The 23,550-nt window shown below is 47.7% G+C and overlaps 1 protein-coding gene across 1 annotated transcript in view; it reads right to left on the bottom strand.

Annotated features, from left to right (window-relative positions):
- PAPPA (pregnancy-associated plasma protein A, pappalysin 1) overlaps positions 1-23,550 on the bottom strand; it is a gene marked incomplete at both ends in the record, with an annotated part of 111,586 nt that overhangs the window by 31,955 nt on the left and 56,081 nt on the right. The window contains 3 exons of the mRNA XM_010143121.1: positions 322-518; positions 12,872-12,963; positions 14,562-14,690. Of these exons, the coding sequence (XP_010141423.1) occupies positions 322-518; positions 12,872-12,963; positions 14,562-14,690 (418 nt within the window). The remainder of the gene's footprint in view (positions 1-321; positions 519-12,871; positions 12,964-14,561; positions 14,691-23,550) is intronic.

Here is a 23,550-nt window from a genome sequence, read left to right as displayed (position 1 = left end):
ACAGTACCCTACGCTCACGGCACAGAGCCTGCCCAGTCTTTTAGGTGATGTTAGTAGAGGTGACTCCTCCAGCTTACTGAATCAAACAAGCCACAACTTCAGCCAGTTTTTAGCTGGATGGTCTGAACTGAATTTCAACATCACCACTGATGAGGCTCATAAAGTGGGAAACTGCTGTCAGGGGCCTTCCCTGGTGAAGCCGCAGGTTAGCAGACACGGGGAACATCACAGATAAACACTGACCATCTAGCTACACTCATGAACACTGCTCCTTGCTGGACTCCACTTTCCAGGAGGGGACAAGGAGTATGCTTTCCTTACCTGGCTTGCTGCTGGCTGACCGATGACCACCCATCCCGGACACTGCTGATCGCTGTGATGTGAGACGGAGACGTTGGAAGCCCACTGATCAAGGAAGCCTTTAGGAGTGTAAACACCACAGTCTTTGATGCTGGTCATTTGCTCAAATTCCTCACATACCCCATCACCATCATGGAAATAGCACCTGCTGGGTTCATCTGCCAAAAGAAAGCAGAGAAGGACTGGCTACACGTCTGCAATCTAGCTGCTAGGAACTGATAACATCACCGGGTCACTGGGAAGTGAAATTGTTGGTCACTTGTAGGCAGTAGCAAGGTGATTTTAAAAAAGCTAAGCAACAATAATCAACTTTAGTATTGGGCAATTCCCCCAAGCTATTTCCTAATGGAAGGAGTTTTCTGCTTATTTTTATCTATCTCCATTTGAAAGGACGGAGACAGACGAAAGCAGAGAGAGGAGATACATAGACAATGTGGGTGTTGGCATAATTCCACCAAGTTGTACGGAAAAATGCCAACTGAGGGGTCTGGTCTACAACGTTTCCCTGTTTGTTTTTAAAAGATATCTGCAAAACAACGACAACAGCAGCAACTGTGAATTTAGGGCTGGTGAAGTCTGCCAAGTTCACAGTCATAGTGACCAACGGGCCAAGCAGATCTGTTTATCCACAGAGCAGATACGGTACGCACAGTGTGAGGGTAGGTTTGCCACATACACACAAAGCCTCATCCAACGTGACTCAGATTTGACCTGAAAAGATCAAAAGCATCAGAAGACTTTATTATCCCTGTCCATTTATTCTGTGGCTTCTCTAATGAGACTGCCAACAAAGATGCCAAATTTTTGAGGTTGTTTCTGTAACACTGGCCCATTAAAAACTGAACTGAGATCCATCTACTCTTTTCAAACAGACTGCATAGCAATAATGACTTTCAGTCATTAGAGTACTCTGTGAAATGGAAACCTTTGACCTGTTGGTATCCTATTTTGTATTGTATTATCATTGCCAGTCCCCAGAGGTATCCAGTTCTGACAGACTGTTGTATCTTCTGTTGGGCAAATAAGCCTTCTGCAAAAAGTGGTAGGAAATTAGCCAGAGCTGCTAGCTGGACGGATGGAAACGATCCCTGAGGAGCGTCCTGTCGGTAGTGTTGGACTATCTCAAGCTAGGTGTCGGAAAATCCAATTGCTGCTCAATTTTGAGCTACTTCCAAACTACTAAATCCCCTGTTTATTTTTCCTCAGAGCTTACACAGTGAGCTACCACCATGAGCCAGAAAAAAATACCAGTTTATTGCAATTCAATTATTTAATGACTTTCACTCCTTTCCCCCTCCCTTCCTTCCCAGTCTCCCATGCTAAATTCCAGGTCCTTGAGAAGGTGTGACTTTGAGAGAACCGAGGAGTCTATCAGGGAAGAATGTCATTGCCGTTTCATCTCACCATGACCTCTGCGGACAACTTGGCTCAGTGTGGGGACCTGAGTATCTGCTGGGCCAGTACTCCGAGCTGGCAAAAAGGAGCCAGCAAGAATCTGGAAGCGTTCAGCTGCACGAGTGCAGTCCTGGATCTGAGCAAATATTCCCAGGGGGGCCAAACTTCTTGGCCTTATGTGTCACATCTTCAAATCTTCATACTGCTGCGAGCCACCAAGCATATACCACACACCTCCAAGAGCTCAAAGGAGGAGCACTTGGCAGAGTGCTGCACAGACAAGAGATGGCAGTGGCTCCCCGGGGTGCCCCACTACTCCACGCTGGGAGGGGGCTAGGGTGGATGCGCAGATAAGGCCCTAAGGCAACGCAGCAGTGCTGGCCCCAGTGGCCCCGCTCCATGCCTCCTTCCACAGCCAGGTTGCCCAACAGCTCTGATGCCAGCAGGGCCCTGCTACTCCTTATCTGATACTGACCCAGCTAGGAATGTGTGCTTGAACTGCTCAGGAACCACATGCGTCTCGAGAGCCCCAGTTTGGACATCCCGGTAACACACCTCATCTGTCTCCAGGGCTTATTAATGCCAGCACGGTGCTGTATCAGTGTGGTTCACCCAGCCCTGGGACAGACACGCTCAAGGCGGCGGCAGAGTCAGCATATAACCATGATGGCCACGGAGATAAACTCTCGGTTCCCTCAGCTTATCCTTCTGCATCTCCAGTTCTGCTCCTCTCTCTGCAGAGACGTATCAAAGCATAGGCCAGGTCTCTGCTGTACCCAAGAACAGCAGGGTAAAGCTCAGCAGCTCACCCGCCTCAGAGCACCAGTTTGAGTGAGAGTCTCAGCAGTAATCTCTGATCAGAAATCCCTTTAGCCCTGGAAAGACTGTGGTCAGCAATCAAAAATCCTTAAAACCAAATCCCAAACATACGAAAATATGTGTTTTGGGAAAAACAGTTCCTCTGTCATGTTACGAAAAGGGGCTTATTTTTATTATAGGGGGGAAAAGAAAAGAAAGTACCCACCATATTAACAAGACCCAACCTTCAGCCTTCAAAGATATGCACAGTCAGATATCCACTTCCAGTAAAACCCAAGTGCATCCTGCTACACACCCACACTGACAGAAACACTGACACACAAACACATGAGCGCTCGCTTTACACACCCCCAGCGCAGCCACCCCACGGATGCAAACACCTACCCAGAAACTCGCAGCCTAATTTTAGGCAGAAGTGTTTAGACAGTGTTTCCCTGGCCTTCCTGCAGCACTGACTTACTTTCACGACAGCCCCTGAAGTAAGAACAACATTTCTACAGCAACGCACTCCTGCGCTGGCTCCAAGCTCCCTCCTAATGCGATGATAAACGTAATGGGCTTCTGATAAGATCATGTGTTTGGGATAAAAGAATACTCAAGACCTACTCCAATCGGATGACTTAATTCATGCTCACATGGATGGGAAGGCAGCCTTTGAATAGCTGTGATCCAGGCCAGTGTGCGATCCTAACAGAGGCTAATTTGTTCCTGATTATGCTTAAGACCCCAATAAATCTGTCTACTCAGAGTCTGCAAAACCCGAGGGAGGAACCGAATGGAGAGACGGAGATGTCTGAATTAAATGGAGGCTGCCTCAATGATTAACAAAGTCTTACTGGACTGCGCTGTCACAAGCCCCGCTGCTGAGCGGGACCTAGAGTCGCCACGTCCTACCTCCGGTCACAGCGTGGGTTCGCTGGCCGGATGACGCTGTGCACACAGGCTGAGAGATTAGGTACCTGCTCACTCTTCTGCGCTTTGAAAAACGATGGGGAAGTGGCTTTACAGCCCCGGTTTTCTGTAAGGAAGATCTGTGAGCCCTGCTGTTGGCCCGCCATCCTAAAGTGTGCCATGCTTGGGTGAGAAGAGGGGAACACTTCTCCTGCCTGAATGACAGCAAAGAGGAGAACTGCTTTAAATCCTTCCCAGGCACTGGTGAGGGGACTGACGAGGGCATAAGCTTACAACAGCCCAGCGTGGGGCACCACTGGGTGGGCTGCCAAAAAGCAGCAGCGGCTCTGCCCCCTGCCAGTACTGAGTCCCAGCTCTGACTCCTCATTCTTGCTGTCGTCTCCGATGCTTGGTAGGTAGCACACTGGGCTTTACATTTTCATGAGCAAAGTGAAGAACGAGCAGATTGTTTCTTCCTGCGATTGCCCTCACCAAATAAAAACTAACAGGCTTCCTCCCTTTCCACAGTGGTGTCAACACAGCTCGGTTAAACCCGCAGAGTCCTACAGGCTCCAAGCCGGAGAGGGCAGTGTCAGGACTCCTATATTTCTAGGATACAGTAGCTAACATCCTTTCTTCCATAGTGGTGCAAAATGCCTTTTCTGTTCTCTTCTCAACCGCTGCGACATGAAATGCATCCATGGCCTTGGTAAAATGCACTCGTTTTTGTCTCCACAGGCTCCCAAGACCTGGTGAAGGTCATAGTGATGTATTGGTCACATATGGCCTGTATCATGGACCACGTTCACCAACACCGTGGACTTCTCACTTCAAAGTTGAACCTAATTCAAAGGAGATATGGAAGAAGGCAGCATGAAGGAAATCTGATTTGTCCTCAGGGAAAAATGACTTTAAAAAAATATTAAAAAGCGGTTGCCTGGAAATCCAGCTTAACTCTAGAAGAGTGAGATGTCTGCAGGCGTAGCACCTGGCAGCAGGAGACAGCATCTCTGGGGGACTGGCAACAGATGCTGAAGGATCCCGAGCTGAACTCGGGAAACATGTATTCCTTCAGGCAGCCCGAGCTCCCTTTCCCTGACAAAGTTCTTACTGAAGGCACAAAAATGTTGGGTCAAAACTGAATTCCTTCTCTTGACCTTGCTTTGCGAAAAGGTGGACTTCTGCTCAGTGAAAATTTCTGTGACTTCTAGGAATCCCTGAACGCTCCGTGGCAGCCGTCCCCCTGGACAGGGGGAATTTGCTGGGGAAACAGACTGGCAAGACCTGGCCTGCTTACCATTGCAGTCAGGCTTCAAGATCGAGAACGATCCTGGGGCTCTCGTGCACTGCGCTCCTTCTCCTTGCTTCCCAAGCTGCCCAAACACACCACAACCTTCTGTATTGAAATACAAACCCCTCCTCTGGGCTTCAGAAATGAAAGGATTCAAACTGTAAGGCAGAGGATTTACGGAGTACCTGGGAAGCGCCTGCCAGACCAGTCTGGATGAGCGGGTAAGTCCCCATCACAGTTACCTGTTTGAAATAAGGCTAGAAAATCAAGAGCGAAATGAATGGAGTCTGGTAGAGATCAGGAGGCAGGATATACACTTATCTGTGATAGGCAGCCTTCCGCCTCATTAAAAAACAGAAAAAGCGCTGAAGAGATCCAATTCATAGCAGAGGGTGCATCCTCTGACCAGGCTTTTAATGTCCGAGCCACACAGTCAAAGTGCTGGGGACAGACACTCAGGGCAGCTTCCTGTTTTCAGCAGAATGCAGTGACTGGCATCAGCATAGTCTTCTTTTGTGCAAGAGCTACTATTTTTTTAAAAGGCCAGACAAAAAAAGTATTTTTAAGTTCAGCTGTTTACTTAGGGATGTTTCCAACTATAACAAGACTCATGCCACATAACTATTTGTCCAAAAAAAAAAAAGGGGGGGACGACGACACACAAAACACACAAAAATGCAGCAGCATTGTCTCAGAGTAACATATTCTTGGAATGGAGCAATTTTCACAATTTAACCCCTGAAAGGGTCTGTCCAGACCTTTGGCCCTTTCAGACACAGCGAGGGCCAAATCACAGGCTCACCGAAGTCAGCAACTTCTGCAGAAGGAGAATTTTACCACCATGTCACTTGGCATCTCCAGCACTGCCATTTATGTTCACAGATGAAAAGAAACGTATCCAGAGGTTTCTACCACAAAAGAGAACTAATTCCACTGCAGATCTCATGAGTCCAGCGGCTGAGCAGTCGCAGAACCTGGTCCTGCATTTATTTCTACGGGAGTTTCACCTTTGGCTTCACTGGGAAGCGACTGAATAACACGGCTTGCTTCCAGGATATCTGCTAATCTCTTCTTTAATATTGAAGAAGCCAGAGACAGATACTTCCTGCTACAGTAAAATATTCGAGAGTTACTTTCCTTCCTGGATGTTCTGATTTGAAAAGAGGAAAACCATTACACGGAGCTTGGGCAGAGCTTTCCGAATAAAGTTGCACATCAATAAACTGTGACATTTTCCTTCAATGAAATAAAGCAGACACCTTGGAAATGAAGGCGATGCGGGTGTTGCAATCTACTGCGGAACATCCAGGGGCCTCACAGGAGGCTTTTTTCCGTACAATATGACAATCGTGTCTGAGCATCTCCTGAACCGAGCAGGCAGGGATAACGCATTTGCGGAGCGCAGCTCCCTGGTAATTCAGCTGCTTCGTGGAAATACATTCCTGGGCTTGTCCTTTGTCTGGCGTGACTCGGCTCATCGGTATGATATAGCAGTCGGAGCACAATAATTATGCAATTGATCTGCGTGCTGCAGACAGATACAATTACAACTCCCTCGCAGAGCCCAGCACTGAAATTTGATATTTCACCTCCAAGAACACGAGTCTTTGTCACTTAAGTGAAAGGATATTTTCCATCGCTGGCAGGGGTGGCAAGACCTTATCTGCTCTGCTGCCAGCCAACAGGAGCCAGCGTGGCCTTCCCCCAACCCTGGGCAGCCAGGCGTGTTACAAAAGCATTACAACATGTGTCCTCTTCCCACCTAACCCTGCTTCCCTCCCTGGGTGGTTGGATAAATTGGAAAAGTGGTGCCAAGGATATGCCGATATTTCCTCAGATTTACACAGATTTACCAGCTAAACTTGGAGACTGTTTGACTGAAAGTCTTGAGCCTTCTGTCACCCAAGGCAGCAGCCACTATGACCACGAGAAGGCTGGCCAGCATGGCCCTTCTCCACACCTGGTCCACTCGCTTGGGAGGCTCAGAAGGAGCCCAGGACGAAAAAAAAAACCAAAACAACCCAAACAGTGCCATTCACCAAGGCAACCAAAGTGCTTGTGTGCGAGTGTGTGGCTGGATGGTATTGCAAAGCAAGGTCTCATGCTCAGCGTTACCCCCTAAACACAGCAAGATGCTGTTGAGTCATAGAGGATGCTCAAAAGAGGGAAGTATGAGCAGCCATGGAAGCCCCTCTGACCCACGGAGAATAATATGTGAGAGATGCAACAAGCAAAGGAGCAATTCTTCTGCTGGCCTCTCATTGTAGCTGCATCCTAAAAATTAAAGCTGGATTGAGCTGGGTTGGAGTCACTGGCCTAGGGAAAAATGCAGGCAAATACCAGTCCAGCCCACATTCTCCCCCACAAAAAAGCATCTGTCCTTTGTATTTTGCTGCCTGAGATGCCTGCTCGCTCTGCTCTGTGCCTCAGCTGGCCCTGCTAAGATTCCACTATTAATGATGACAGTCTGAAAATCACTTTAAGAGATTTTATGACGATGCTGAGACTACCGACTTGCCAAATGAGCGCTTAGACATTTTAGAACATGTAGCCACACTCCCATGAGCTGCAGGAAACAGTCAGCTTCAAAGTATTTGCCTTAAGCTGAAGGATTCACACAAACAACATCTGAATAGCCCGGGTCAGTAAATTCTTTGCTATCGGCTATGAAATTCTGCTATAGAACCTCAGCGTTTTTATGGACAGCAATCCTCTTTCCCAAGCGCCTTGGTCAATGCTTTAGTCTTACTGATGCCCCGTGAGATGCTGAGTTTCTCTTGCAAGGTGCCTCGGTTTCTCCCATGGCTGTTGTTCTACTGAAAGCCCTGGGCAGGGTCAGCCAAGGCCTATTTAATGTTCGTGAAAGAAGGCGAAATCACCATGAGCTGCTGCGTGGGGCCACAGTTTCGGCAGTCAAAGCTGTGTTCCTGTGCAGGGGTATGAGGAAGGGAGGGGGAGAGGATGGGAGCGCGGCGCGCTCTCAAAGCATGCCCACAATGAATATGGATGGTCATCCATCAATTTATTTTAAGCACATTACTCCTCTGTCAGAAAGGGAAAAAAAGGAAAAAGAAAGAAAGGAAAGAAAAGACATATAAAATTAGGTTTGTGTCACTCATTTAACACTGCAATTTCCCTAGAGGATTATGCACCAAACAGAGATAGCAAGCTCATGAATATTAATCATTTCCCTGAATGCAATGCAGCCCGCCAAACAATAAGATTAGGGGAAAGTGCTATGCTTAATTTATGGATAATGGGAGAGGTAAAGGATAGAGCTCCCACAAAGGTAAGGCGCGCAGCTGGAGGGAGAGGCCTCTGCGGAGGAGAGGGACAGAGCCAGATTTCTAAGGTAGGGAAAAAAAAATACATTTGAGGCCAAGCAGGAGCAAAAGAAAAGGTGTTTAAAGGATCCTTGTCAAATTAAAATCATACTTCTCCCTGAGCAACCACTGGCGACTAATGCTTCAAGCATGCCAGAAGCTGATGGTAAATTCAAGAGCTAGATATATTCGTTTTCTCTCTGCCTCTGCTCTGTGCCTTTTTGTCATATTTCACACCCCCGAGGACCTGATCCAATGTGGAGATGTGTGTCTAACCTGAGACCCTCACGTCCTTCAGAGGCACCACTCACACGGGGAAGCCAGCGGAAGCGCTGCCCTGGTTTGATGTAAGAAGACTGTAGCGAAGAGCCCCTTGCACGCCAAGGAGATGAAGTGTAGCAATAACAACACCAATAAGACGTGACTGAAAACCCCATAAATTATCAGGCAAACTTTAGGGCAGATGGAAGTTGTGAAGCTACTTCCCAGCTGTGTCTGCCTGTGTCTATCAGTCTTTACTGATCTCTTTTCATATTGCTTTCTCTCCCCCTCCCTTCTTTTTTATTGATCTCTGCATCTTTTTTATTATATCCTTCTCTTTCTCGGGCACTGAATCAATGCACGGCGCACATCACCCTCCACAAAAGGAATGCAAATGAAAGCAGCGCCCTTTCCCAACGTCCGCACATCGGTCTAGAATGCTCGCGTACACCGCTGGGGTGGGGGAGAGCGCACACCGAGGACAAGGTGCTCAGCTGCTTGTTAGACACCCATTTCTCGGCAGTCCAGTGGGGATGGATCAAGGGCTACAAAGCTCTGGGTTCCCACAACTGCAAATCATAACTCTTACGACTGGGGCCTGTTTTCCACAGGACACATCAGCTCGAACTTGGCTGAGATCCACAGTAATCACAAAAACCAGCTATCCCGGGAGTAATCAAGAGCAAGGTGAAAGAAAAGCTGCCAAGAGGTAGGAGAGGGGTGCATCAGTCACGGCGGACACCACTTTGATTCACTTGTCTCCTACAAATCAAAAGGCAAAGTGAAACTTTCCCCGTGGGACCAAATTCTGTGCAGAGAACATAAAATATGCAAAATTCACCGTGCGGGGGGAGGGGAGTGGGGGGGTGGGAACGTGGAGATGATGGATTTCAGGATGGGGAAGGGTGAATGTACTGCAGAACTTAAAAAAGAAGCACTGCCAGATGCTTTCATTAATTAATTAATTAATCTCACTGTCACTCTTCAGCATGTTGCAGGAAGAAAACGCTATTAATCTTATCTGTTTTCTGTTACTCCGCTTTATGCTCGGAGAAGGCCAGGACAGCCTGACAGTAAGACCACACAGTTTCCATCCCTGCCTCCCTCCCTCCTTCCCCCGCGCCCCTCCTCCCGTGGCAGAGCAGATTGATCCACTGTTATCTGATTAGAGAGGGAAGGAGGAGGGAAAACAAAACCAAAGGAAAAAAGTCTAATTTTATTACAGGCACTAGCACAAAGTGTCTTGAGAGCCTTGTGCCATTTATTCAAAGGAAACTTGGACCAATTGAAAAAACCCATAAACCTCACGATCCTAAAAGGCAAAGGGAGCAAGAGAGGCAGAGGGACACCTGCAAACAGGCTGCCTCCATCCTTGGAGATACCCAGAATACAGCTGGACAGGACCCTGAGCAACATGCTCCAACTTTGAAGCTGGATCTAACTTTGAAGTTGGCCCTTCTTGGACCAGAGACATCCAGAGTCTCCTTCAAACCTAAATTATTCTGATTCATGGCTCTAAATCTAAGGCTTGATGGTGTTTGCAGGCTCTGGGGTACTTCTCTTCTACCAGTGAGGTGACTTGTGTGTTCTCTACTTTGGAAGGAAGAATTCCGCTTGGGCTTTGCTATCAAACCTCCTGCTACGTACCCCCACCCGAATGATGCCCCTTCAGCCCTGCCGTTGCAAACTAAATATTTAGAGATTATTTTCAGCCATGTGGGACCCAATCCTGCAGACAATTTGTGACAAGAATTGCATCCACTGTTGTGGTTAGATTTGCTGAAGTCTAAAGAATGCCTTGTGGTAGTTCAGAAACATGCCTGGAAGGAAGCCTTTGCAAGATCAAACCCTGAGGCCCCCAATTCAGCAAAGCCTCTGAACATGTGTTTGAGGCTCGCTGAATTCTTTGGTGAAGGGGAGTGATTCCCAGCGCTCTAAAGAGCTACATAATACAACAAGAACATCACTGCAAAAATAACACTGGCTGAAATAATTACTCGTTGTCCTACAGGATTATAACATGTGTCAGCCTTGTAAACATGGAAATAGAGTACATTTATTTTTCTGTGCTCCTCCAACAGGGACTGTTTCTAAAGTGTTTTCCAAGAAAACACCGCCTCAGTCTCAACGATGACTTTTGTTTGGCTAAAGGCAGAGGATCCGGTCTGATATTACTAGGTTGTGGAGAATGCTGAATTTCTGCTCTTTTGAGTTATGTATTTATTATGTATTAATTGTGTAATATGTACAGCCACTCACTTCCCCCAAGTATTTATGGTTTCTGGTAAGGTTTTAACACTTGCTATCCAAACACAAATCAACACCGTTCGTTTGTCTGGTAAGTTAGCCAGCAGCTTCCCTCTAGCTTTTGGTGTCCTGATGCATGGTGGTCCAGCACCCAGGAAAGCCAACAGGACCTGTTCCACAGGTACCACCTTCTCCGAACCTTTCCCAGGGACCTGAAGAAGGCCGTGCTTGTCCAAAACCAGCAGCAGCTGCTCTACCCTGGCAGACCCTTCATGCCACTGACGCCATCACCACCACGGCAGTCGCACCACCGCAACTATAAGGTCACACAACAAAACACTTGCAAGGCGTGCAAATCACCCTTCCCTCGATTCAGCTAATTTGATTCACCAAATGAGGCCCCTTATTCAGCAATTCACAAACGATTTCATTCCACTCACTTTGTAATCCAGGACCTGCGCAAAACCACAACCTTCCAAAGCCCACGACAAACAAACAACTTCTTACCCTGGAATTCCCCTTTCCATTACAACACAAGCAAATCTGAAAAACCACTTCCTCTGTAAGGGCGTACAAAAATCCCTGTGTATGTTTTAGTTGCTTCATTTACTAATTGTATTGCTGTCAATACAATTGACAGGTTTCTTCAACACTCATAACCAGCCCTGCCACTGCTCCTGGAGATAAACACGTACACGGGCATGAAGCAGGCTCCTGCACCCCCTTGCTGGGACACCACTGTGTGGTCCGAGGCTTGGGACATCCCACTCTTACTCCTGTCCAGAGGTTTACATAGAGAACGATGCAGCTCCCATCCAGCCCACACAACCTAGTTTTCCTAAGAACCAGTGTACACCGGGGGATGACCTGGGTCACATCCTAACGTAATGCTGGGATCTGCTCAAAGGACAGACCTGGACTCAGGAGCTCAGTCCTAGCTCCTGAGCAGGGCGACAGAGATGCAACCACAGAGCTCCAACCCGAACCCTTGCGAGGAACCAGCGTCGCACTATGCCTGACTTTTGGAGAACCCAAAACACTTGTCTAAGTGTTTATTTCACTTCCAAAATATTATGACTAATATCTTTCAGCGCTTAAAGCTCTACTGCAGCAAGTTACTTGAAACGCAAACGTCACTGGGAGACCACCAATACTTACAATTAGCCTCGACCATAAATACTCCCAGATTTCAATAGAGCAACTTACACATGTACGTACATAAAAAAGTACATCTCCAAATCAGGCCTCAAGTAGCACAGCGTGGGATGCTGAAGTAAAAACGTAACCATCACGCCAAGACAAGCAGTCCCCAGCTTACCACCCAAGGCAGCCATGGTGCCTGTGAGGTCCTGTGTGTCGCTCCAGGCACAAGAGATGATCGTCCATTTGCCAAAAAGAGCAAATTCCAGTCCTGCCAACATTTTATTATGTGCTCAGGACTGATGTCCCGAGCTGACGGCATCGCAGGATGGGACAGAGTATTTGCTTGGTCAGTCCAGATAAGGAATCTCATAAAACCTCCGGAGGAAAAGCTGCCCCTTTACAAACATTAACTTTGGTTTCAGGACCCCCATTTGGGAAACGCAATCCCATAGCCAGGGCTACCCCACAGAAGGTGCTGCCTAAATTTGCCTCCATTTCCCTTCTCTGCCCCCAGCATTCCTAGAGAGTTTAATAAATATGTAAAGCTCACCAACTGCAGCCCTGCTATCCCCGATAGCTCGAGCATCTTCCGGCCATTGTACTTACAGGTTTTGCTAATCAGAGCAAACCAGGCTTGCAAATGAAATCTGATTAAGTAGTTTTCACCTCTGAAAAAGGGGATTAGCCAGACCTTTGATCCTCAGATATTGATTTGCAACTCAAAGGAGGTGTGACCTCAGCCGGACTTGCTTCTGGTCTCACTCCCTTCCCCTTTCACTCCCTCTCCTGTTTACCAGAAAAAAAAAATCAGTTCATGTCTTCTCACGTAGCCAGATCTAAAGCCTATTGAATCCAGTGGAAAACCACCCACTGACTTCAATGGGCTTTGGATCAGTCCCACAATGGCTGACTTAGCCTTAAGTCCTGGGCTGTTTCAAAGCCAGCAGAACCAATTTCCCATCAAAATGACCAGAAGCTGGGAAGATATGTTCGCCTTTCAAACCTACAAATTCCATCTTTTTTTTCTCTCTTCCATGACAACTCTTTAGTTGGAAATGCTGAAAATACTGTTGATTTTTTCCTCACACTCTACGAAGAGCTGTTGCCCACCGTGAGTGGAAGGGCTCTGCACCAGACTTACCGATGCAATTAAAGGATAACTCCTGCAGGCAGAACAGGGAGCAGCCATCACCGTTCATCTTGTTCATATCATCACATTCTTCCCCCAAGTCTCTGTAGGTAGGGAACACACATGCAGAAAGGAGTCAGATGGCAAATGACATCATCCCTACGATCGCTGCAACCCCTCTGCAGCACCCCAAAGCCCTGAGCTCCAGTACAGCAGCTTTGCGTGCCGACCCTTAAAATACCTCTCGCTTTCTCCCCCAGCCCTGACTTTCATCATTCCTGGTTCACAAGCTTGCCTGGCCACGTCTCTCCTGCACATGTGGATACCACTTGCTGTTCTGATGAGGATATGAGCAACTTCCTTCATAGCTGGTGTGGCTGCAACTCAGCAGGTGGCAAAAAAGAGAAGAGGAATCTCTGAAACTCTTTGTATTAAATCTGGAGGGGCCAGACTGTGACCCCAGCATGGGAATAACAAGGCATAAAGCCTGGTGCTGGGCTATTCCAGGTGACAGCACTTGGAGAGGAGCAGTCGACAGGGAGCAGGTGGTGGCGGGGATGGGGTCCTGCCTTGCACCGGCCCACACAGTTTTCACAGTGTGCAGGGAAGGAGTGCGAACCAGATGAGAAAGGGGCTGCCACAGCTGCAAGTGGGGCCACAACCAACCAAGCTGTGACACAGTCTGGTTCCTGCTCGCTCCTGAGGCAGCTCAGCTATTGTTCGACGCTTGCTGCGAAGCCACAAGTGATGTTTGAGGAATGTGCAAACATAACAGTAGGAGGAAAGTTATGGAAAGCAAAATTAATCTGTCTTTCTCCACCTCTCTTTCCAAGATTGCCCTGGATTCATATGTCATTTGACTGTTCTCTTTCATTTTCCTGCCTGTTGGGCCTCATCCTGAGAACACTTGCTGCCAGGTATGTCATCTGACAAAGCTGTACTATGCGATTGCTGATTATTTCAAGAAAATAATACCGGCTGGATTAAGCACTTGCTCATTGTTACTTTCATCATTTAAATAATTAGATTACCTAATGCTAGGAAGCTTTGAAGCAGGTGGCCTTAAGGGCCAACACAGTAAAAGAATAAACCTTGACGTAGTTGTGAATTGTTGTTTCACAATTCCAGTGGTCTGGGGACTGGATACCGGGTCTCTGATGAGAACACGCGATTCCCAGCACTCCGCCTCAGAGGCCAAATCTGTCACTTCCAAATGCATCCCAGTTCTGCGGTCAGTCAAACAAGAGGTTGCACAGGAGCCTGTCCCACCACGTGGCAGGGGTTTCACCTCGTCCACCAGCTTCCAAGCACACGGGGCTTCATGTGTAAGGGCAGCAGCAAAGGCTGCGTGAATTTTTCCAGCATTTACTTCAGCTCCATGTAGGAAATGTTATATACAGGTACAAAGATATGGATACACAAACAAACAGTATAAACAGCATACAGTGCCCTGTCGTATCGATCCTGCTGTCTGGACTCCATTATCTGTATCTCTGTCTGTAACTACTGGTGCCAGGATAGCAGGGACTAAGTTCCAATTAAATGTCATCATCCTGGTAATCATCAGGCACATGAGTCATTATCTACAGATGAGAGCCAGCCTAAACCAAGGAGACATCGGAGGTCATCAATTCCTTTCCAGTCTCAGATTCTGGCTGAGGAGATGTGCCCAGGTTTATCTGTTTGTTCGCTCCAGACTTACGTTTGGATAATCCCGTCTCCACAGTATCCACTTCCAGAGATATACTCAAGCGCGGGGGAAGGCTCGCTCTCCTCCATCCCAGAAACGACCACGACCTGGTAGGCGTATGCCGTCCCATCGCTCAGTTCCCTGCCAGACAAAAGGAAATATTAAGTGATCGGTACAGCAAAGGGAGTAGCGAAGGGCAGAGAAGGAGGTTCTGGAGTGGCGGTTGGCTGCTGAAAAAGCAAGTTTCAGTTCAGTCGGGTCCTCAGAATATTCCTACGTCGTTTTGACGGGATTGATTTTCAGTTGGGTGTCTTTTTCTTGCGAGCACAATCACTGCTACCTATGTCCATGCCTGATCTATGCCCTGCTCTGAAACCAGGTGCCACTCTTCCGACAGCTAAACTATTTGCTGGTGAAAATCATGGAGGTCGATGTGTTTCTGCCTAATCTATGCCCACTGCAGAGACGGCATCGCACGGACACCATGGCATGGACACTGTGGAACGTCCCAATCCCACCACGGGTAGGGACAGGTATCGACTGACAGTCGATAGTACCACAGCATCTGAGACACCAGCCCCGTGCTTCGCTGTGCTCAGCCCCCGAGCACTTCTGCTCCTGCCTCTCCATGTCAGGGACAGCGTTACCCGCAAGCTTGTGCCATAGTTCATTTAAGGAACTTCAAATACCCTGCAAATACTCCCTCAACAGCCCTGAGCTCAATCCAACTGCAGCTGGAGCCAGTGGGAATTTGCCTACTGATTTAAGACAGAATTGGACTGGGGATATTCCAATGATAGATAAGTCAGTCATGCACCAGAATGAAGCACCAGAGTTAAAAAGAAGAGCACAAAAACCAGGGTCTGCACCACAGAACTGCATCACAGTATTAGCACCAAAATATTCACAGAAGGAATGAGCAAACTGTTACATATTTATGCAGAGCTGTAATTACCTAAATCCTGTGCATCTGTAAATGAGCAATAATTTTTATATGCAATACAGAAATAATAAAGAGCCTAATATAAATGTTTAGCTCTTTTACATTATCAGGACTCAATACGTTCCACAAAGAAACTCATTACCATTATCCTCATTGTGCCGATTTGTAAAGCCACGAAGCGGCCAAGGCAAAATGATTTGCTCAAAGTCATCAATCAGGCTAATTGCAGAGCCCATAACACAACCCAGCTCCTTCCTAACCCAGACCAGTCCCCTATGCACTTGCTCATATTGCCCCAATTACTGACAGTAATATACACGTCTTTTTGTCACAGGAACTCGGTCAAAAAGCGTGTATTAATGAAGTGTGCGCGGCAGAGAGATTCATCTACTACACAGAGCACCACAGCCACTGAAGTAGCTATCAACGGACTGCAGTTCCTGAAATCTCCCAGCTCGTGAAACAAGCATCTCCTTACAACATCCATTAAATTAACAAGCATGACTTAAGCTCCGATATCACTCACTATATTTTACAGCAAAGCTGTTTCTCATGGATACTCTGCCCGCAAAATACCTGTCACTGAAAGACTGGCACCGAACCGCGCTGGGATTTCACTCTTTGTTACCACGCTTGAAACGCGGAGTGAAACTCCGTGGAATGAAAACACAACACAACTGGCTTTCTCATTGCTTCTCCACCCCATTCCTCTGGGCAATAGTCTGTAGCTCCTATTAGCTAAATTCAAGCATTCAAACACTGTCTTAACTCACCCACAGACCGGGGAGAGATCAGCCCAGGTACTGGTATGAGTGTTTAATCAATCAAAGTGAAAAATGTCAAACTTTTGCCCTTGGGGCCCATTTAAAAAAACTGTTTTGAAAAAAAAATTATAAAATTATAGGAAATAACTTAAGTGGCCAAACACACAGTGATGTTTAATAGTGAGGGTTTCCTCTAGATATCACTCCCGGATAAACCCACTTGTTAAGATGGGAGGTTTCTGGTAAGTACTGATGAAATGAAAGCAGAGACAAGCTTTGATTATTGAAAAGCAATTCTTCCTCAAATTCTTTCTCAAAACCATTGGTAAAATATTTAAGATTAACAAATATACTTGCAGAAATGTGGAATTTATCACCGGGGATCTGCTAAACCACAAAAAAGGTTCAAATCTTAGATAGGACTTAACAAATTAACAGCTACAGAACAACTAACTCTGCGCTGCTTTTTGACACACGGAGATTACACACCCGAGAGCAAAGCAGTCGTTGTCAAGAGTCTGATTTTTTAAGGGCTTTCACCAATACCCACAGGTGATGGAACATTAGTGCGTGCTTGTGTGTACGTGTGAGCAAATGGAAATCAGGGAAAGTTCACCTATGTACAGAGCGAGAAGTTGGCAGAACATACTGGGAGAAGACCCAGTGCTAAATTAAGCATGGGAGAGACTACGGTGCTTATGAATTATGAGGTGACTGGATATCACAGAATCATCTGGTTGTAAGAGACCTTTCAGATCATCGAGTCCAACCGTTCACCTTGCACTGCCAGGGTCCCTAAACCATGGCCCTCAGCACCACCTCGACGTGAACCCATGAACTGGTATGTGGGTGTATAAGAGAGAAAACTGGAAATGAATGTTATTAGGTGGGGAGAACTCTGGCATATTTAATTGCATGGGAAACTTTGTGTGGGAAGAGGACCCTGTGGACACAGGAGAAGAGTGACTGCTGGTTTTGGTCTAATCCTGTCGCCTGCTGCATGCTGGCAAGGGGAGATCTCCAACTGCAGCCTGCTGCTCAAAAATGGAAAACTCTTGGAGAAACGGTATGTTGTGACAGGGAAATGAGCCTTATAGTTCAGTGACACACACAAAAAAAGGCCATTTCTCCCCCAAAAAAGAAGATGAATTAACTATCTGACCCCTTACACACACATCTAGGTATCTGCACAGCCTGGCATCCCTTAGCTCCACACAGTTTGGGTAAAAAAGAGCTATTGGGTTATTTACACTCACGACACCTCATGAGCAACGAACAATATCCTTGTCTTGGGTTAAAATACAGAGAAAGGGAAGACAAATGCCTGGAGACATATGGTCCCTGTAAAGCAACAGCAGGACTGGGAGCCAGCGCTCCGGCCAAACGTTGCAGCCATGGGGCCATCCTCATCCTCCCCATCCTCATCTCGGCTCTCCTTCTGGACTGCCCGGTGGACAGCAACCTGGAGCTTCACAGCCTTCCCCACGCTGGGGATGGCAGAGAGGCCCCAGGCTGTCACACTCAGGAGCAGCACCAACAAACCAGCCGTGCCCAGAGGAGATCAGCAATGGGAGAACATGGGCTCCAGGGCGCCCTCCAGCATCACGCGGTCTCAGCTGGAGATGTGCCTGCCCTGGAGCACCAGGAAGCCACCTTAGAAACTCAAACGCAAGCCCCCGTGCTTTCAGCTCACCCTGGCCTGATGCAGCTAGTGGCAAAAACCTGACTGATGTGGCGTTTCACATCTCAACAACTGGAACCTGCTATATTTATATCCTCTTGAACTGTTAAATGTATCATCCTGGCAGCAACAGAGAGTTTTAGCATTCCTTCACAATACCCACGTTTCGGAAAAACAGCGCTGGTGAAGGGACGAGACGTGCAGTCCTTGGGGCAGTAATCCAGTACCAGCAAGGGAGGGAGGGAGGAATGCGCGAACAAAGGCGGAAAAAAAATAAAAAAAGAATTTATTCCCTTCTATACAGTTATGGGGCACCAGGGTTGATATCAGAGACTGGATCTGGAGATCTCAGCAAAAGCTCTGTCCGAGTGGTGATGAGAGCGGGATTTTTGACCGTTTATTGTCTCTCCCTTCCCTCAGAGCTGACGGCACTCTAACAGCGGGGCTGCGCTCTCTCCTCTCTGCAGGCAGGTCCGACGCGTGCCAGCGTTCTACGATGCTGCTTAAGGAAGTGAGAGAGAAGAACATCTTTAACATTAAGGATGTGAACAAACACTCTCTTAAATTTATATCTATGGTCTTTTAATGACCTTTTCGAGAAGTGAGTAAGCCGCATTGATCGCTGCAGCTTCCGCCCGCGGGGAGACTGGCTTATTAAAAAGCAATGACTCAAGCCCGCTGCTTACAGGGGGAATTAGGACGTGCCGTGTCAAATACCACGAGGGCAACCTTCCTGTCTGCTGTGGCGAGTGACAGATCCAGGGTCAGGAATACAAACCCCTCTAATTCTGATCCTCTTTCTACTGGGGAGGCCGGGCAGTTGAGCTAATCTCACTGTGTCCCCCAGGCAAGGGACCTCTGCTTTCAGTTTGGGTGTTCCTGGAAAACTTATGGGAAGGATTATACCCCTGGGAAGTTGTGTTCTACTCAGACTGAGGCGGGTTTAAAGGATCATTGAATTTACAGCAGGAACAGAATGCCAGAAAACCTGTAAGGTGCCACTGCCACAACCACGTCTGCTCTGTGCCCGCTGTCAGACTTCAGCACCTGTGGACACAGCACACACTGGAGATGCAGCGAAAGCACGGGAAAGCAAAGATCCCACGCCTCTCCCCCTACTGCAATAGCATATGTTTTTCCTGCTACATGATGTATGTTTTTCCTACTACAGATAACGGCAGGGAGAGTTTTCATACAGCAAAGACTTGTTTCCAACAAGATTGAGCGTATCCTTAAGGCTGATCCCAGCTTCTGCCCTATGAAAACACGAATGGACAGAAAGCAATGCAAGCAGACAGTGTTCCTGCTCTCTAAGGACGAGACAAGGACTTCAGCATCCCCAGTTAAATTACAGCTGCCACAGGCAGCATCATGGGAAACAGGTAAATTCCACACCTCAAGTGTCCTCATGCAGGACCCATCTTTTTTTGACCTTAAGTAGTCACCAAGACAATGTTTCTTGGACAGCTCTCTGCAGCCCAGAATGAGCCCCGGTCCACCAGCAATGTCCCGTTTCCCTCTGACACTGTGGCCTTTGCTCTTCCTCTCTAGCAAGGATACCTTGCCAAGCCACACAGGAAATCTGCTGGCAGCAACCAGCAGTGACCCCGCATCTTCACTTGTTGCCATGCTTTGGATCAGCTGCTCAAGGTGGACTGAATAAAACCACACATGGAAAAGCCGAAGGTCTCCGCCATCTCCTGCCCCATCCTCTGCAGCCTGGAGCTGTCCAGTCCATCACCTCACACTGCTCACAGCCAACAAAACACCCAACACCATTTACAGAGATCCTGAATTACCCCAGACATCCGCTAGCTCAGTGAAGCAGCATTGCACTGCTCAGACATGTTTAGAGCCTCCCAGTCCCGCGAAGTGAACTGGGGCTCCATGTTTCTAGCTGGGAGGAGCTAACACCACTCTCTTCATTGCTACTTAGAGAGTGGGTCATCACACCACCGTGGTGTTTGCAGGCTCCCCCCTCTAGAGGTGCTACAAAAGCAAACGATAAAGAATAACCCAAGGGATGAGGTGGCTTTAGGACAACTCCAGTAGACCTGCTCCCCACTCCCATCCTTCTTCCCACTTCCTCCCTTCTTCCATTGCCACGGACTGTACAAATACAACTCTTCTTCTAGCTCCTCTCTCGCACACGCTCCCCCTCACCTTGCTTTTCCTTCTTTTAATAAAAATGGCATGAGAAGAACGGCAGAAGATAATGAACAGAATTCCTGCACAGCTCTGCAGTCGGGAGAGAGGAGGAGTGGGATGCTGTAAACAGAAGAAGGACGTCAAGAATCCCGGGCTCTTGCAACGGGCTGTTTTTTCAGCTGCGGTCCAATCTCTCGCTGTTTGGATAAGCCCAGCGACATGGCAGGTGCACAGGCCTCAAAACAAGTCTCCTGCCTCTCCCAGACACTGAGCTGACTCAGAAGACATAAACGCCAAGGAAGCAGCCTTGGAGAGGCTTTTCTCCCTGTCCGTGCTGAGACAGGTCCCAACAGGGGTTTGCTCTGTGCCCTCCAGCTTTTTCATGATTTGTTTGCTTATAAGCAAATCAAAGCAGGGCAGTTCAACTCAGGGGCTGTAGGGGAGAGCCGGGACTGTAGAGTGGACTTCTGCTCCCAAATCCAGCTTAAACTTCAACCGGCTATTTCTGAGGAGGGACAACAGAGCAGCCAACAACCAGAACAGACAATATCTGCTGAATACTCGGTGGGGTGTGTTTAGTACCATGAGGTGGCTCTGCTACCTGAAGCCCAATGTCACCATTCAAAGCAGGGCATGAAGACAATGCCCAAACACAACTTCTGCTTCTGACTGTATCAGGAAGATAGTTCTACCAACACCTATCCAACCACTTTATCCGCTTGTGCAATACCACAGAGACCCCATGGATTTGAGATTGAAGCCAAAGCTTGAGCAATCCAGTCTAGCAGGAAAACATCCTTAGCTCCATGAACTACTACTACAAACCAGTCATCACCACCTCTCATAACTATCATAAAATCAAAAAAGGCAATTAGTGTGCAGCTCTGCTCTTGCTTAAGCTGATGAAAATCTCCAGTAACTTTAGACCTCAGCGAAATACTCCAGGTTTGAACCACTGCAACTCAGCTGCTTGCCCGTTCCTCTGAGTTGTGAATGTCTGCACTTGCTGCTCAGACCAGCTCCCTGCCTGGGCAGGATGCCCTGGCACAGGACCACACGCCTGGCTGCAGCACCTCTGCTCTGGAATCCAGGCACTCAGACACCCCAAATGCCCTCTTCTGTCCTTTGTGCAAGAACCAGAGCCTTTTAAAGCGGCAAACGTACAGATACGTATGCAACTGATTGATTAACTCCAGCAGACTTGGATATAATCGCCCCAGCATCTGCCCTGGTACCAATTTAAAACACAGTAGCACATCTGATAAAAACCAATGTTTGCAGCCAAGGCCTCAAAGATGCTTCTAGGTTTTTCTCTAAAGAAAAAACAAAGTAAATGTCCACAGACAATTTCCTACTTTCATGTTTAAACGACAACAACAAAAATCATGAGTTTTTAAGGTGGACGATATAAATGGAGGCTCTAAATGAGACTGGGTTACAAATCCAGGGATGAAGTAAATCCTAGAGGCCCAGGGCCTCACACGGGTGTTTGTGCTAGACAGGCAATTTCACGGCAGCACACAGGTTCAGCGTCGGAGCACCTGGTTGCTATTAGACGCAGGGAAGGAGGGGGAAAATCTGTTGTGTTTGCTTCTTCACTGCTGTGATCAGACCCTAAGCTGAGCCGGGAGCGCTTCTCAACACGAAGCAGGAGGGAAGGCTGTTAACATTTCGACTGAGGAAGGCAAGATGTGGGACATGAAATGCAGAAAGCCCTATTTCCAACCGGCGGAAGACAGCACTTCTCTACAGATTTCACGGGAATGGTGCCAGCATCCATCACCTGAGGATAGTGCTCTGGTGTACCAGGGCAGCAGGGAGAAAACAGAAACATGACCAGCAGGCAGGTTAGGACAGATTAATTGCTTTAAAGGCCATCTTCGTCACTGGCAAACCTGTGCCTGTTGCATCGTGCCTCTTGATGAGCGCTGCCTGATTACTCACACCAGTAACGACATCCTGGTTGTGCCGTGGCTGGTTTGGACCACGCTGCAGGAGAAATGCCTGGCGCAAAGCCTGAACAGGGTCTGGGACCCCAACAACCACGCCTCAATGTTGATTATTCATCACTAGGGCTGCGGCCATTTTGGCAGCTCTCCTCTTTGTCAGGCTCGGCTCTCCCCGTAGGCGGAAGGCTCTTCCCAATCTAGAGCCATCAACTTGGCAGAAAAATGTTCTTCAGCTTCTCTGAACCCAGACTCAATCGCTAGGACTCCCTTCCAACTGGCATGAGCCAAGACCCCATTTTCAGAATTTAATACCGTCCCCTTTCCATGTAACCACACCGAAACAGTAAACAGAGCCATGGGAGCAGATGCTCACAGTGCCTGATCGAAAGGCTCCTGGAGCCAGTGGAAGTTATTATGTGCATATTCAGTAGGGCTTAGATTGGGCTACAAGCAACGCAGATGTTTGCAGTTTTCTCTGGTTTCACCTCTACCATCCCTCCTCGCTGAAACCTCCTCTCTGGAGGGTAAGGGCGCGGGGGCCTTGGCACTCCTGGGGCGCTGCTCCTTGGGAGGAGAGGGAGAGCCGTGTGCCTGTACGTGAGAGAGATGTGCCACCACAGGCGCCACATAGCGTCCACAGAGATGGACAAGGAGATGAGGTGACTATTCCAAAGGAACATTTTGTCGTTTCCCTCTCTAGAGGCTCTGTATTTTGCCTTAAGCCACTTCCGATTATGAGAAATCCTACTAGCTGGTCTCCAGTGGGATCTTTAATGGTTTAATAACTGAGCATTACTGAATATATTTCCACTGGCCTCTTTCTAAAATCCCATCATGAGCTAATTTCCTCTATTGTCATTACATCTGCAACTGGTCTTACATTTAAAAAAAATCTGTAAATGATCTGGTTTACTGCACTGAGCTCTCAGGGCCAGCATTTCAGTAGTGGCTGGGAATTTGGGATGTCCAATTCCAGGCACTCTCTCTACGGTACAATTTGCAGAGAAGAATGAGCTTCATTTCCATCTTGCCACTCCTGTCACAAAAAAATCCAGGAAAACACTGGAATTGGGGCATCACCACAGAGGTGCCCAATGTCACCATACACTTACGAAGATCCTGGCTAGAAAGACTAGGGTCAGGTTTGGGTGAAGCAATCAGACGATGGGTACCTTGAGCCCCAGACACGCTCAGTGCATCGCACACCATGCTGTGATACACCTAACAGGTTCCTGCCTCATTGGTCGCTGTATCCAACGAGGTATTAAGGACAGCACATATTTTAGCCCGACTACAGTGTGGTTTTCAAATCCTTGCCTGTCTGAGTGTAGCTTCAAATTTAACAGAGACTTGGAATTTATTTCCTAGAAAAAAAGTATTAAAATAAAATGCCCAGGAAATGATCAGGCCAATAGTTCAGTAAAAGTAGCTGAAGAAAAGCTGTACTGGCGGATACTGCTGATAAAAAGGTAGGTAACACATTTCTGCTTCTTCTGCGGTATTTGAGGCTCACTCC

This window comes from Buceros rhinoceros, unplaced genomic scaffold (genome assembly GCF_000710305.1).
Source record: "Buceros rhinoceros silvestris isolate BGI_N320 unplaced genomic scaffold, ASM71030v1 scaffold2119, whole genome shotgun sequence".
In the NCBI taxonomy this organism is placed as follows: Eukaryota; Metazoa; Chordata; class Aves; order Bucerotiformes; family Bucerotidae; genus Buceros; species Buceros rhinoceros.
This window is presented reverse-complemented; position numbering and strand designations above follow the sequence as displayed.